At 49.8% G+C, this 14825-nt stretch overlaps 1 protein-coding gene across 3 annotated transcripts in view; it reads right to left on the bottom strand.

The window, feature by feature from the left end:
* Positions 1-14567, bottom strand: part of Atp6v1c2 (ATPase H+ transporting V1 subunit C2) — a 50589-nt gene extending 36022 nt beyond the window's left edge. The window contains exons 1-3 of one of the 3 annotated variants that reach the window (XM_070015263.1): positions 14490-14567; positions 12597-12773; positions 9158-9225 (exon numbers count right to left, since the gene is read on the bottom strand). In XM_070015263.1, the coding sequence (XP_069871364.1) occupies positions 9158-9225; positions 12597-12725 (197 nt within the window). In that variant the 5' untranslated portion in view covers positions 12726-12773; positions 14490-14567. Of the gene's footprint in view, positions 1-9157; positions 9226-12596; positions 12774-14121; positions 14226-14489 lie in introns of those variants that run through there. The other 2 variants (XM_070015264.1, XM_070015262.1) reach the window with 2 other exon arrangements.
* Between the last annotated feature and the right edge of the window lie 258 nt (positions 14568-14825).

Raw genomic sequence — 14825 nt, 5'->3', positions numbered from 1 at the left:
AGTCTGGGCTACATAACAAGACCTTTGCTCAAAAGAAAACAAAAGGAAAAAAGAAAAACATAACAGAGCCATTTCTTCTGTCACAGACTTCCTATCTAGGAATGTGACTGTGACAGACTCTGCTACCCAGAACTATGCATGGGGCCACAGGGGAAAGATGGCTGGTGAGCGAGAGGAGGTCATGTGGGACTTCTCCAAGGCCACACAGCTCCTCGGTGGTGGGCCAAGACAAAAGCAAGTCCTCTAGGCCAGCTCACGGTGTTTTGCCTCAGCTTCAGAACAATAAATGGGATTTTTATTTGTCTAAATTCTGATTTGGGGCTGAGACCAGGCCTTGCTGTGGTGCACAGGCTGGCCTCAAACTCATGAACCTCCTGCATCTGCCTTCCCAGTGCCAGAACGATGGGCCTGGGCCACCAGCCCCAGCCAGTACCTTAGATGCTAGGAACAGCAGTTTAAAAAGCTTGACAGACTGGGGTTTGAATCCGGAGCGTTGGGCTGGTGAGGCGGGCTTCCTACCACTTGAGTTGCACCCCCAGCCCTTTCAGCTAGTTCGCCAATCTTTTTCTAATTTTTAATTCTCAATGTTTTATTTTCTATTCTATTATTGTATGTGGCTATTTTTCCTCACATTTTTTGCCTGAGTTGGCGTGGACTGCGATCCTCCTATGTATGCATAGTTGGGATGACAGATGCGTGTCACCACCAAAGTCTTCAGTGTTCAAGTGGAGTCTTGCCAACTTTTTGCCCAGGCTAGTCTCAATCTTTCTGGTCTCCATCTCTCAAGTAACTGGGATTAGAGATGTAAGCCACCACACTCAGCCTAATATCAGGATTAAAATACAATAACAAAAAAGCCTTCTCATTTACATTGCTTATCTGTGTGTCCCAAAAATCAGAAGCAACATTCATTTCACTAGTACTCCCCCCTCCAGGCCCCTTCATGACCCACAACATTCACTAAGGATGTGTATGTGTGTGTGTGTGTGTCTACACACGTGTGCACACACACTCACCAATCCTGGGACTTGAACTCAGGGACTGAGCACTGTCTCTGAGCTTCTTTTTTCTTTGTCAGTTGTGGGGCTTGAACTCAGGGCCTTTGGGCTTTTTGCTCAAAGCTAGCGTTCTACTACTTTGAGCCACAGCTCCACTGCCAGTTTTTTGGGTGGTTAACTGGAGATAAGAGACTCATGGAATTTCTGCCTAAGCTGCCTTCAAAACAGAATCCTCAAATCTCAGCCTCCTGAGTAGCTAAAATACAGGTATGAGCCACAAGCACCTGGCTCATTGACGTGTTTTATGCTAATTTCATAAATAGTTATACTGTATTTCACCCTCTCTTTTTCCTCTTTCCCTTCCCCTTCTCCTCACAGGTAGTCCTTGAGTCAGATTTATGTTGTATGTTTCTCCACATATAATTATGTGTATCTATACACATACACACACATATATGTATATCTATGTACATGTCTATGAGTGTGGATGTGTTTTAGGTGTAGCTTAAACACGAGTGAAAACATTTTGAGCTTGAGAATGGATAAACAAATTGTGGCATGCCCATAAAATGGAATACTACTCAGCAACAAAAAAATAACTATTATACACATCTAACAAAATCATGCGGAATGGGAAAATCCAGACAAAGGGGTATCATTATATCATTCCATTTAAGCCAAAGGTCACCCATCAAATGGCAACAAAAGCATGTCAGTTCTGAGAAGGGTGTAGTTAGGGGTCACAAGGAAACTTCTGGAGGAATTGATTTGTTCATTATCTTGACTGTGGTGATGGGTTTTACATATCAATGTCAAAATTCATTTGTCAAATACACATACTTGAAGTTTTTCACTATATATCTGTGTCTCTTAAAAGCCATTAAAAAATAAAGCTAATCCAGGAATGATGGCTTGTACCTATTATCCTAGCTACTCAGAAAGCTGAGGTCAGGAGGATCGAGATTCAAGGCTATCCTGGGTAAAATGTTTGTGAGACTCCATCTCAGCCAATAATAAAATAGCTGGGCATGGTGGTCCAGACATGTAATTCCAGCCATGTGGACTTAAATAGGAAGATAGTGGTCCACTCCAGCCCAGGCAAAAGTGAGGCACTATTTGAAAAATAATAAAAGCCAAAAAGGCTGGGGGCATAACTCAAGTGGTTGAGCACCTTCCTGGCAAGCACATTGCCCTAAGTTGACCTCAATACAGGCCCAATACAAACAAAACAAAACAAAACCACTAACCAACAAATAACCAAAACACTAGCAGCTCAGTAAAAGTGTTCCTGCCTAGCACTCATAAAGACCAAGGACTTAGGTTCAATCTCCAGTATGAGAAAGGAGAGAGGGAAAGAGGAGGGGGGAGGGGGAAATAAGGAGGAAGTAGAAAGGGAGAAAGGAAGAAAGGAGAGAAAGGCTGAGGGAGGGAAGAAGGGAAGGAAGGAAGGAAGAAAAAAGGAAGGAGGGAGGGATAGAGAGAAGGAAGGAAGAAAGGAAGGAAGGAAGGAAGGAAAGAAGGAAGGAAGGAAGGAAGGAAAGAAGGAAGGAAGGAAGGAAGGAAAGAAGGAAGGAAGGAAGGAAGGAAGGAAGGAAGGAAAGAAGGAAGGAAGGAAGGAAGGAAGGAAGGAAGGAAAGAAGGAAGGAAGGAAGGAAGGCAGGCAGGCAGGCAGGCAGGCAGGCAGGCAGTCTTGCACAATGCTGAAACAGCAGGTTTGTAAAAACTAGTAAGTCTGGGTCTGGGAATGTGGCTCAGTGGTAGAGCGTTTGCCTAGCATGCATGAAGCCCTGAGTTCCATTCCTCAATACCACATACACAGAAAAGGCCAGAAGTGGTGCTAAGGCTGCTCAGGAATAGTGCCCAGGCCTTGAGTTCAAGTCCCAGGACTGGCAAACAAACAAACCCTAGTAAATCCAACAACATATCCTATATGAGGAAATCCATGGCTAATCCCAGCACTCAGGACGCAGAAACAAGAGGCCTGCAAGTTCCAGGCCAGCCTGGGTTACACAGTGACATGCTGTCTTGGAAAGGAAGAAAGGATCAGTGGGGTGGCCCCTGTGGCTCTTGGAACTGAGGAGAGTAGAAATGGGAACAGTAGCTTGACCTGGATAGAGTCACACCCAGAGGGCAGGAAAGTGACCTGGCTGACACCCCAGGAACCACGGAGCCCCAGTCCCCAAAGGCTCTGGGCAGAGTCCCAGATAGAAGTGCCCGTACTAAATTTAACCTCCAACGATTGGGTGGATTTCCCAACGCTGCCTGGGGCTGGGCCTACCCCAGGCCTGCTGCCCTGGGGGAAGGGGCAGTACTCCTGGCTCCTCAGCTGGCTGGACTTCTGGCTCAGGAAGAGCCTGGGGGGAGGGGGAGCAAATAGAAGGATCAGGGTGATCACGGTAATGCAAACGCTATCCCATCAGGGCCTGAGCAAAGGAGGAAGAAGAGGCTAGAGAGCACTCGCTGCCATCCCCACAGCCTGAGACAAGGGCTGGGAACTGGGTGAGCAGCCTGAGGCATCCCATGACCACCTCTCTGTTCAATACAAGGATTTAAGGCTTTGAATGATCAGCTTTTCCTCTATCAATCCAAGGCAGTAGCTGAAATAGGGAAATGACGAACATAAGAAAATGTGAAGCCAGGCACTAGTGGCTCAAGCCTGTAATCCCAGGTATCTAGAAGGCTGAGATCTGAGGTTCCTGGTTCAAAGCCAGCCCAGGCAGGAATGTCTGTGAGATTCTCCAATGAACCACCAAGAGCTGGAAGTAGAGCTGTGGCTCCAATGGCAGAGTGCTAGCCTTTGAACACAAAAAAAGCTCAGAGATGGTGCCCAGACCCTGAGTTCAAGCCCCAGTAGTACCAGCAAAAAAAAAAAGATTTTAGCTGTTTGGGTCATTCAGCTTACTTACTCAGACAGCAGTACTGTACCACTTGAACCACACCTCCAGCCCTGTTTTTTGCTGGCTATTTTGGAGATAGTCTCTCACGGACTTTTCTTCCCCAAGCTGCCTTTGAACTGTGATCCTCTGTATCTCAAACCTCCTGAGTAGCTAGGGTTACAGGTATAAGACACCAATGAGGTATTTTCGATTTTCTTTCTTTTTTTTTTTTTTGTCAGTCATGGGGCTTGAACTCTGGGCTTAGGCACTGTCCCTGTGTTCTTCAGCTCAAGGCAAGCACTCTATCACTCGAGCCATAGCGCCACTTCTGATTTTCTAGTGGCTTATTGGAGATAAGAGTCTCATGGACTTTCCTGCCTGGGCTGGTTTTGAACCTTGAGCCTCAGATCTCAGCCTCCTGAGTAGCTAGGATGACAGGCTTGAGCCACTGGCACCCGGCTCAATTATTTTTCTTGTACTAAGTAAGTCTTCAAAATCTGGTATGTATTTCAGATTCGGACGAGTCCCACGCCACAGGTTCTACCTCATGGGCAGGGAGCAGCAGTCACCACGAGCCTGGTGAGGTGGGTGAGGAAAGGAGGGAAGACTCATCCACGCATAGGTGGACTCCAAGAGGACTCTCACAGACAGAGCAGAAGTCAGCTGTAGAGGCCCAGCTTGAATAGCTCTCTAAGGGCCTGTCCTGCTCAGAATTCAGAATCCCTCCTTCCATTCCTTCTGTCCATCTACCCGTCACCCTAGGAGGCGCTGGGTGCTGAGTCTGGCCATGGAGTGCTTCTGATCTCACAGGGCACTCACAGGTAATCCCGCAAGAAAATCACCATGGGGAGTGCTGTGGAGCCTGAGTTGTGCTGGGAGTGATCAGAAGATGCACATGAGGGTGGGGAGGACAGATGTTGGGGGCGGGGGAGAATGGAGTGCACCATGCCCACAGCAAAGGCCACGGGGCAGCTTTGTAGAACCCAGGAAGCATGCAGCACAAATGGGCATCCACTTGCTGCGTGTTCCCGAAGCTGGTGAAACATCAGCAGACAGTATCCGGCAGTATCCGGGAAGAGAAGCCTAGATGCTTCCAACATCCCTGTCTGCTCCTGTACACAGTCTTCAGAGGATTCACAGGCATCGCTGAGCTGCCACCCACAGGCTGCACTGTGTTCTCCTATCACCTTCTCTCCCAGGGGACTGAGTGGGAAAGAAGGGCTGCCAGCCACCCCATATCCCGGACATTCCCACGGGGCCAGCTGTGAGTGACAGACCAGACAGGGATTGCTTCACCCAGCACCACAGACCAGGAGGAGGGACGAGATCCACACTGACATCACTGTAATCCTAGTGACTCAGAAGCTGAGATCAAAGCCAGCCTGGGCAGGAAAGTCCGTGAGACTCTTAGCAACAATTAACCAGCAAAAAGCCATTAGTAGAACTGTGGCTTAAGTGGTAAGAGCATAAGGCTTCAGCATGAAAGCTCAGGGAAGGCACTGCCCAGGCCCTGAGTTCAAGCCCTACTACCACACAAATAAAATCAAATGGAGAATAGGGCTTTTTAAAAATATACAAAAATCGGGCTGGGAAGGTGGCTCAGTGTAGAGCACTTGCCTTGCATGCATGAAGCCCTGGGTTCGATTCCTCAGCACCACATAAGCAAAAAAGAAAAAAAACCAGAAGTGGCGCTGTGGCTCAAGTGGTAGAGTGCTAGCCTTGAGCTGAAGAGCTGAGGGACAGCGCCCAGACCCAGAGTTCAGGCCCCAAGCCAGCCCAGATAGGAAAGACCATGGGACTCTTATCTCCAGTAAACCACCAGAAAACCACAAGTGGTGCTGTGGCTCAAGTGGTAGAGTGCTAGCCTTGAGCTGAAGAGCTGAGGGACAGTGCCCAGGCCCAGAGTTCAAGCCCCACAGCCGAAAAAAAAAAAAAATATACACACACACACACACACACAAATCATTGGCTCTCTCCAATGTTCATGATTACAGTATATACACACAGAAATTAGTACAGGCAGGACAAAAGAATAACTTTTTTTAAAAAAAGGAAAGGTCACAAAAGCAGAAGCTGCCTTTCAGTTCCACGGAAAAACAGTCTCATGCCTGAGTAAATAAATAATAAAAAGCATGTGGAAACTGTACACCTTGAGAACTCGGTCCCTTCTCTGTTCGCCCGGGGAAAGGCAGTCCGGACAAGCTTAAGCTGCTAGGTTACAGACCCAGGTAGCATTTATTTCTCCAATAACACTGGAGTACCTTTCAAAGAATCAGAGGTTCATTCAAAGAAACGAAGGCAAATGCATGGGTTATGTGCAATTCCTTTACTCCACCCCATCCCCCACCCAAGTTTCACTATTATGTCTTAAGACAAAGACATTGCCCCAACTGGCTCAAAGCCAGGAATAAGAATTTGGGGATACTTAAACCACACTGGGTTTTCTTCTTCCCAGGTAGGACCCATCTCTTGGGAATTTGCACGTACAAGGAAAAGTAAAACAATGAACAGTGATTTCCATTCTTGACACACCCAGTTGGTTTTTTTTAACAAACACTTTAGTCTGTATAGGTTCTGTCTCACCTTTACAGCCCCTCACTCTGCTTACATGTACTTATTCATGTGTTTCTTAAGCATATGCTACACACATTCAGAGGCAACTTGTAAGACAAACAAGTACAGAAGAAAACACTAGTGTCTACTGGACATAAAAAGCAAGTAAAGAAAAATAAATTAAATTAGAAGCAATAATAATCTACTATCGGGTTTCAGAGCCGGAGGGAGCTTTGGTGAATACAAAGCCAACTGGAAGCCCAGAAAGGTCTCGAGAAGAAAATAGGACATAGCTGTCATTGTGTGTGTGTGTGCGCGCGCACGTGCGTGCGTGCATGTGTGCGTGCGTGTGTGTGTATGTGTGTGTGTGTGTGTGTGTGTGTGTGCTGGTACTAGTGCTAGAACTCAGGGCCTCATGCCACCCAAGGCTACCACTCTACCACTTGAGCCACAGCTCCACTTCTGGCCTTTTGCTGGTTAACTGGAGGTAAGAGTCTTCCCAGGATAGTGTCGAATCTCAATCCTCAGATCTCAGACTCCTGTGTAGTCAGGATTACAGGTGTCTAGCTCATGGCTGACACTTGCAGCTAGCAGGGGAATAGTTCACATTTCTTTTTTTTTTTTTTTTTGTCGGTCGTGGGGCTTGAACTCTGGGCCTGGGCGCTGTCCCTCAGCTCTTCAGCTCAAGGCGAGCACTCTACCACTTGAGCTACAGCGCCACTTCTGGTTTTCTGGTGGTTTATTGGAGATAGGAGTCTCACGGTCTTTCCTGCCCGGGCTGGCTTTGAACCTCGATCCTCAGATCTCAGCCTCCTGAGTAGCTAGGATTACAGGCGTGCGCCACCAGCGCCCGGCTTCACATTTCTTTTTAATTTTTTTGGGGGGTCCGGTCGTGGGGCCTGAACTCTGGGCCTGGGCGCTGTCCCTCAGCTCTTCAGCTTAAGGCTAGCGCTCTACCACTTTAGCCACAGCGCCACTTCTGGCTTTTTTCTTTTTGCTTATGTGGTGCTGAGGAATCGAACCCAGGGCCTCAGGCATGCAAGGCAAGCGCTCTAGCACTGAGCCACCTTCCCAGCCCCTAGTTCACATTTCTTACACCAATATTTCTGCACCTGGCTGAGCAGCCTCAGGCCGTGGGTTGTAGGGTTCCCAAGAAGATGAGAAAAAAATGCAAGGTGAAGGTGATCAGCAGCCCGTGAGCCTGGGTCATGTCAGCATCCATCAGTCTCTTTGATCAGGCTTCAGATCACCTGATTTCACTCTCTGCTCAATATCTGTCTTCTCAGCTAGACCTGAGTTACACGAGGCCTGTGGGACCTTCCTAGGGTGCCAGCAGCCTCAGCAGCGAGTCAACACCTGGGCACCAGCCACTTCGCTCTGGATGGCAACTTTCCCAGGATCCACCCTGGGGCTGGAATGGGACTTATTCCTTTGCTCTGCTTCATTCATTCCTGAAGGCAAAGCTCTACACTGTGTCCTCACATTATAGCAAGACCCCCAAGCCCTTTTTTCTTTTTCTTTTTTCTTGTTGGTATCTGTGAAATTGTACCCACAGACTCTGACCAAGAATTTCCACTTACATTGTTCCACTTTTAGTGGAACACCATTTGCAAAAGCAGAAGACTTGACAACTTAAACATCCAACAACAGAGACATCAAATAAATAAGAGTACATCTATTCAGCCTCCTGAGTACCAAGACTACAGGCATGCACCACCACACCTGACACGGCTACATATATACTCACATATTTATTCAGTTTTCTGGAAGGCTGGCCAAGAAAGTTACAGTCGTATTGGCTCAAAAGAGAGGAAACCAGAGAATGAGGAGACATAAAAGCAGAAAACAGATGAGAGGAAAACTTAAATTTCACTCTACATCCTTCCTTGTGTACTTTGAATTCTTTCCTATGTGAGTACATTGCAAAAACAAACAAAAAAACCCAAACTTAAAGCCTTGAAAGGAACCATATCAATTACTTTTCTTTTTCTTTCTTTCTCTCTTTTTTTTTTGGTCAGTCATGGGGCTTGAACAGTGCCTAGGCACTGTCCTTGAGCTCTTCAGCTCCAGACAAGTGCTCTGCCACTTGAGCCTGGTAGTTATTTGGAGATAAGAATCTCAAGAGGACCTTCCTGCTCAGGCTGGCTTTGAACTTTGATCCTCAGATTTCAGCCTCTACAGTAGCTAGGATTACAGGCATGAGCCACCAGCCTCTTGCTTGCTTGCTTGCTTGTTTGTTTGCTTGCTTGCTTGCTTGCTTGCTTGCTTTCTTGCCAGTCCCGGGGATTGAACTCAGGGTCTAGGGACCATCCCTGCGCTTCTTCTTTCCCAAGGCTAGTACTCTACCATGTGAGCCACAGTGCCACTTCTGGCTTTTTCTGTTTACATGGTACTGAGGAATTGAACCCAGGGCATCATGCATGCTAGGCAAGCACTCTGCCACTAAGCCACATTCCCAGCCCCTCAATTACCTTTCTACATGTAGCATCTGTACATGACCATCCTTTTGAAGGCAGCACCTTAAAAATGCTACCTTCAGCAAACAAAATGGAGCGTCCATCACACTCTCATTGGCCTCCTGCTCCCAGGAAAGCCCTCATCTTCCTGTAGGCTTCTGGGACCAGGTTAGACAAGTCTATATTTTGTTTAAAGCCAAAGCAAGAACACTGTGTTCCCTGACAACATCTCCAAATTCGCAGTTGTATGGAGTAAATAAAAAAAATAGTTTACCTTTCAGTGAAGGTATCAAGTTTCCCCAACTCATCCGAGAGACCAATAAGGGAATCCAAGGTCCCCACCTGGAAAGACGGCACAGAAGTTAGAGGTGAGCCTGTCTGTGTCCTGCCCAGGAGAGGCGATGTCATTTCAATGACAGGTCAGGGTTGGGTTGGTTGATTTGGCCATCCTTGGCCAATAACCAAACTAGAAAAAACTCTTGAGGAGCTTTTTGGGCTTTTCTTTTTCTTGTTCCTGGAGCTTGAACTCAGAGCCTGGGCACTGTTCCTGAGCTTCTTTTGCTCAAGACTAGTACTCTACCACTTGAGACATAGCTCCACTTCCAGTTTTTGTTTTTGTTAGTCGGGGGAGAGTGGCTTGAACTCTGGGCCTGGGCACTGTCCCTGAGCTCTTCAGCTCCAGGCTAGTGCTCTACCCCTTGAGCCACAGCACCACTTCCGGTTTTCTGAGTGGTTTAATAGAGATAAGAGTCTCATGGACTTTCCTGCCCAGGCTGGCTTTGAACCATGATCCTCAGATCTCAGCCTCCTGAGTAGTTATAATATAGGTGTGAGTCACCAGCACCCACCCCAGCTTTTTTGGTAGTTCATTGGAGATAAGAGTCTCAAGGACTTTCCTGCTCAGGCTAGTTTGAACTGTGATCCTTAGATCTCACCCTCCTGATTAGCAATGGTTGCAGGTGTAAACCATTAGCTCCCAGCATGGACTTTTTATCTTATGTCTTACTTATTTGGGGAGGTAGAGCCATCTGGATAAACAATCACATCTCTTCCATAGGAAGGACTACTATGTCATGGTCTGACCTCCGCTCATTTTCCTACAGCCAAAGGGATATACCAGAAAGCAAGTTTAACAAGTTATAATTTCTAAAAGCCTTACTTCTCCAAGACTGTCCAGCCATCCCTCCCTCTGTTCTCTTTGGCTGCTATTGACACTGACCTTGTAGCTCTCTTCCTCCTTCATGAGTAGAGAGCCTTTGCCTTTGGGGATTATTTATGGTCTGTTTCTTTGTGCAAGAGTGATTGTAATGTCCAAAATTATACTGAAAGGTCTTTGCACAGAAGCAGAAAGAAAAAATTTGCCATCACGTAGCACCTGCAACTGGACATTAAAAATGAAGTAAGCCGGGTGCCAGTGGCTCACGCCTGTAATCCTAGCTACTCAGGAGGCTGAGATCTGAGGATCATGGTTCAAAGCCAGCCTGGGCAGGAGAGTCCTTGAGGCTCTTATCTCCAATTAATCACCAGAAAACCAGAAGTGGCACTGTGGCTCAAGTGGTAGAGTGCTAGCCTTGAGCTGAAGAGCTCAGGGACAATGCCCAGGAAGGAAGGAAGGAAGGAAGGAAGGAAGGAAGGAAGGAAGGAAGGAAGGAAGGAAGGGGGCATGGGTTACATAGTAGCCTCGTGCCTACCTAGCAAACACAAGGCCCTGAGTTCAAACTCCAGTATTACACCCCCCCCCCAAAAAAAAAGTGGGAAATGGGAGTATAGATCAGTGGTAGAGCTTGTGCTTAGCATGTAAGAAAAATCCCTACCCTGCCCTAACAAAAGCAATCAGTGTGAAGTTGCTTCAAGGAACTTTTGGTGTTTTGGTATCTCCTCTGACCTCTGCGCCCTCTGGCGTGCCTGGCTCCCAGGTTACGCGTGGAGGCTGGCCTCGCGAACCTCACAGTGTCTGCTTCTGCACAAACAGTGACAGGCTTCAAAGGTGGCAAGACACGAGTTTGGAACCTGCTGCTGCCACTTGCCAGCCCTGCAGGCCTCGTGACCATACAGCCCCAGCCGCACCAGACCCAGCCAGAGGGAGTCAAGAAGACTTCAGACCATGTATTTCAGAGCTCACACAGGGAGAAATGTCACCAACAACTACAGGGCCAACTGCAGTTTGGGGGCAGAGGGCAAACTGAGGCTTGAAAGAGGATCTTATGGGCTGGGAAGGTGGCTCAGTGGTAGAGTGCTTGCCTCCCATGCATGAAGCCCTGGGTTCAATGCCTGAGTACCACATACACAGAAAAAGCCAGAAGTGGCACTGTGGCTCAAGTAGTAGAGCTAGCCTTGAGCAAAAGAAACTCAGGAACAGTGCCCACGTCCTGAGTTTAAGCCCCAGGACTGGCCAAAAAAAAAAAAAAAAAAAAAAAGGATCTTATAACAATTCTCCAGAAGAGTAGACTCTGGGTAGCTGGGGCCACCTGGCCAGCGCCCAACAGTGTTATTCTGGTATGATCTAGAAACATTCCTTCCTTCATCCTTTCTGTCCCTTCCTTTCTTCTTTTCTTCCTTCTTTCTCTTTCCTTTCTCTCTTTCTCTCTTTTCTTTCTCTTTTTCTTTCTTCCTCCCTCCCCCCCCTCCTCTCTCTCTCTATGTATGCCAATACTGGGGTTTGAACTCAAGGCCTACATGTTTTCCCTGAGCTTTATTGCTCAAGGCTAGTGTTCTACCACTTGAGCCACAGCTCCACTTCTAGCCTTTTGCTGGTTAATTGGAGATAAAGAGTTTCACAGACCTTCATGCCCAGTATGACTTCAAACTTCAATCCTCAGATCTCAGCCTCCTGCATAGGCAGGATTACAGGCATGAATGACTAGTGCCTTTTTAAGAAAAGTATACATAACTTGCTCTTCTTCACTGTTACTTCATCTTAGTTTTTCCATTCACTACAGGAATCCTAAGCAGCTCCTGTGCTTCCCAAACATTCTGCCACTCTACCACGTGGACCTACATCCCCACGCCTCTCCAACAACATCGGGACAATCCTCAAAGTCCCAGCCGGCCCCAGGTCCAGAGGACAATCAAGGTTAATGGCCTCCACGCCTGCACATCAAAAGTACAAGGCTAGCTGGGCACCAGTGGCCCATGCCTATAATCCTAGGTACTCTGCAGGCTGAGATCTGAGGATTCTAGTTCAAAGCCAGCCAGAGTAGGAAAGTCCTTGAGACTCTTATCTCCAATTAACCATCAAAGCCACCCAATGTGGAGCTGTGGTTCAAGTGATAGAGTACTAACCTTAAGCAAAAAAGCTAAGGGACAGTGTCTAGGCAGTGAGTTCAAGCCCCGGTATCAGTATAAACCAACCAACCAACCAACAAATAGTATGTGATTGGTCATCTAAGATGTTGCAGACAGAGCGGCTAGAACACAAGGGTCTAAATTTGCATAGTGCCCTCCACTTTTTTGGCCTGCAGTCCACTCCTTTCCTGTGGCCTTAAGTGCCTATGTGCCGCAATGGGGACTAAATGGTGACAACCCATTGTAGTGACAGCCCATCACCTCTGTGTCCATCTTCCCGCTCAGGCTGGTGCTTAGCATTCTGGCCTTTGCACTATTATTGTTTTCTCCGATTTCCGAGGCCATTTCCTGGGGCAGCAATCTCTGTCCTCCCTCAACCCCTCCCCCCAAACAGCCTACATCTCTGTCCTCTTCTCCAGGAATCTTACCTTGAAGTCAGGAATAGCAAACTTTGTGTTGTAGGACAGGTTGGATTTGGAAGTGACAGTATTCATCCTCTCCAGAGCTTGTAAATTTTCCTTATCACCTGGGGCTGAAATTAACCAGAACTCCGACATGTTTCTAGTCTTTCTGGTACCCACTCAACAGGCCACCACCAAGGCAAACTGTACACAAACAGAAACAGGAGGAGAGATGTGTCAGATGGTTTCTGGCCTTCACAACTAATCCGCTCCAGGATCTGTCACTTTTCCTGTTTCTCATTCCTGGTCTCTGACTTTCCAGTTTCCTTCAGATTCTAGCACTCCAAATATCATTATCATCTGCTGATCTCCTTGGGAGGAGCCCCTCCCCCCCCCCCCCCCCCCCGTGGTGGGGGGAGGGGACCCTCCAGCCCTTAGGGTGGCTCTGCTTGGAGGAGGGGCTGCTTCTTTACATTCACCTTGTCCAAATCCCACACTTTTTGTGGATCACCATAAAATGTGGACTTGCATTAGCCAGGCACCGGTGGCTCACGCCTGTAATCCTAGCTACTCAGGAGACTTGAGATCTGAGGATTGTGGTTCAAAGCCAGCCAGGGCAGGAAAGTCTGTGAGACTCTTATCTCCAATAAACCACTTGAAAACCGAAGTGGTGCTGTGGCTCAAGTGGTAGAGTGCTGGCCTTGAGATGAAGAGCTGAGGGACAGCGCCCAGGCCCAGAGTTCAAGCCCCAAGACCGACCAAAAAAAAAAAAGTCCAAGAGTCTGTTATCTCCAATTATCTACCAAAAAGCTGCAAGTGGGGGTGTGGCTCAAGTAACAGCACTAATCTTGAGTGAAAAAAGCTAAGAGTCAGCCCCCAGGCCCCGAGTTCAAGTCCCAGTACTGATGCACTCCCTGGCCCCACCCCCACCACCAATAGCTCTTAGAAGATCTCTTCTTTAAAACAAAACTAAACTAAACTAAAAATGACCAGAAAGTAGGGATGGGAGTGGGCCAGGAAATCTGCCCTGGGGGAGGAACCGCGTCTCTGGCTGGGTGATTCCAGGGCTGGCCACTTTCGGTGCCACGCTGGGCCTGGAAACGTGGGTCTGTTCTGCTCCTTCAGGGGAGGGTACACCAGCCTTCCCCGCGCTCTTCCCCGGGTCCGCTGACCCCCCCCCCAGTGCTCCCCACGTCTGGGGGAGGGAGGACAGGTCAATAACCTCAGAACAGCAAGAGACCCCCCCCCCCACCTCCACCCCGGGTAACTTTTAACTTTTCCCTCTCTCTGCCTCCCGGCCCCAGTCCACGCTGAGATCCCCAGCCCCGCACGGCCCGGTCCGGGCTCCGACGATGGCCCGGGGTCCAGCCGCCACCCCCCCCCCCCCCGCTGCTCCGGGACGCCACCAGCCCCCCCCCCCGGCTTCCCACGCGCGGGGGACTTGCGGGCCGGCTGCGCGGGCGCGCGCGGGGCCCCGGACGGGTCGCCGGGCTGCGCCCCCTGGCCAAGGCCTCCCGAGCCTGTCCCCACCCCGGCCGGCGCGCGTCCTCACCGGGGTCGCCGTCGGGGCTGCGGGCGATCGGCGGGGACGCGGGCGGCGGCACCGGCCCGAGCGCACGGCCGGCTGCGGCTCCGGGAGGCGGCGGCTTCGGCCCGCGCCCCGCCCCGTCTTCAGTAACGCGGGTTGGGGTTGCGGGAGGCGGACCCCCCGGATATTTGCATACCGGCCGCCCGCCGCCCCGGGGCGCGGGGGTCCCCGCACGTGCTCGGGCTCGGGGGGGGGGGCCGCCCCGCGGTTGAGCAGAGCTCACGGCGAGCGGAGGCGACTGAGCGCGGCTGGCGCGGGGAAGGATTGGGGCTCGGCACCCCCGGGCCTGCATCCGCAGCCCCCCGCCCCTCGGTGCCCCCCCGCCCCGTCACCTGCTCCCTCCGGGGTGCCGGGGTGTTTCCGAGGCTGGGGCTCCGGGCCGGGCCGAGCCAGGAACGCCGCGCAACAGGTGCGCAGGTGCCGGGGACTCGCGGGAGAGGAGCCGCTCCGGTCCGTCCCGTGGGCGGGAGGCGCCCGGCTGCCCCGGACCCCGCCTCGCCCCTGCCACCGCGGGTGTATGGGGGCCTCCTCACCCACCCACCTTCCAGATCGCTGGTATGTGAAGAAGGGTAATGTATGGTGTTAGAGCTCTTGCATAGCAAATGCAAAATCCTAAGCTCTATCCCCAACACCACGAAAAGAAAGGAAAAGAAAAGAAGGAAAAAAGG

Source organism: Dipodomys merriami, unplaced genomic scaffold (assembly GCF_024711535.1).
Source record: "Dipodomys merriami isolate MVZ:Mamm:240054 unplaced genomic scaffold, mDipMer1.0.p SCAF_110, whole genome shotgun sequence".
Classification (NCBI taxonomy): domain Eukaryota; kingdom Metazoa; phylum Chordata; class Mammalia; order Rodentia; family Heteromyidae; genus Dipodomys; species Dipodomys merriami.
Note: the sequence above shows the minus strand (reverse complement) of the source record. Positions and strands in the feature narration are given on the sequence as shown.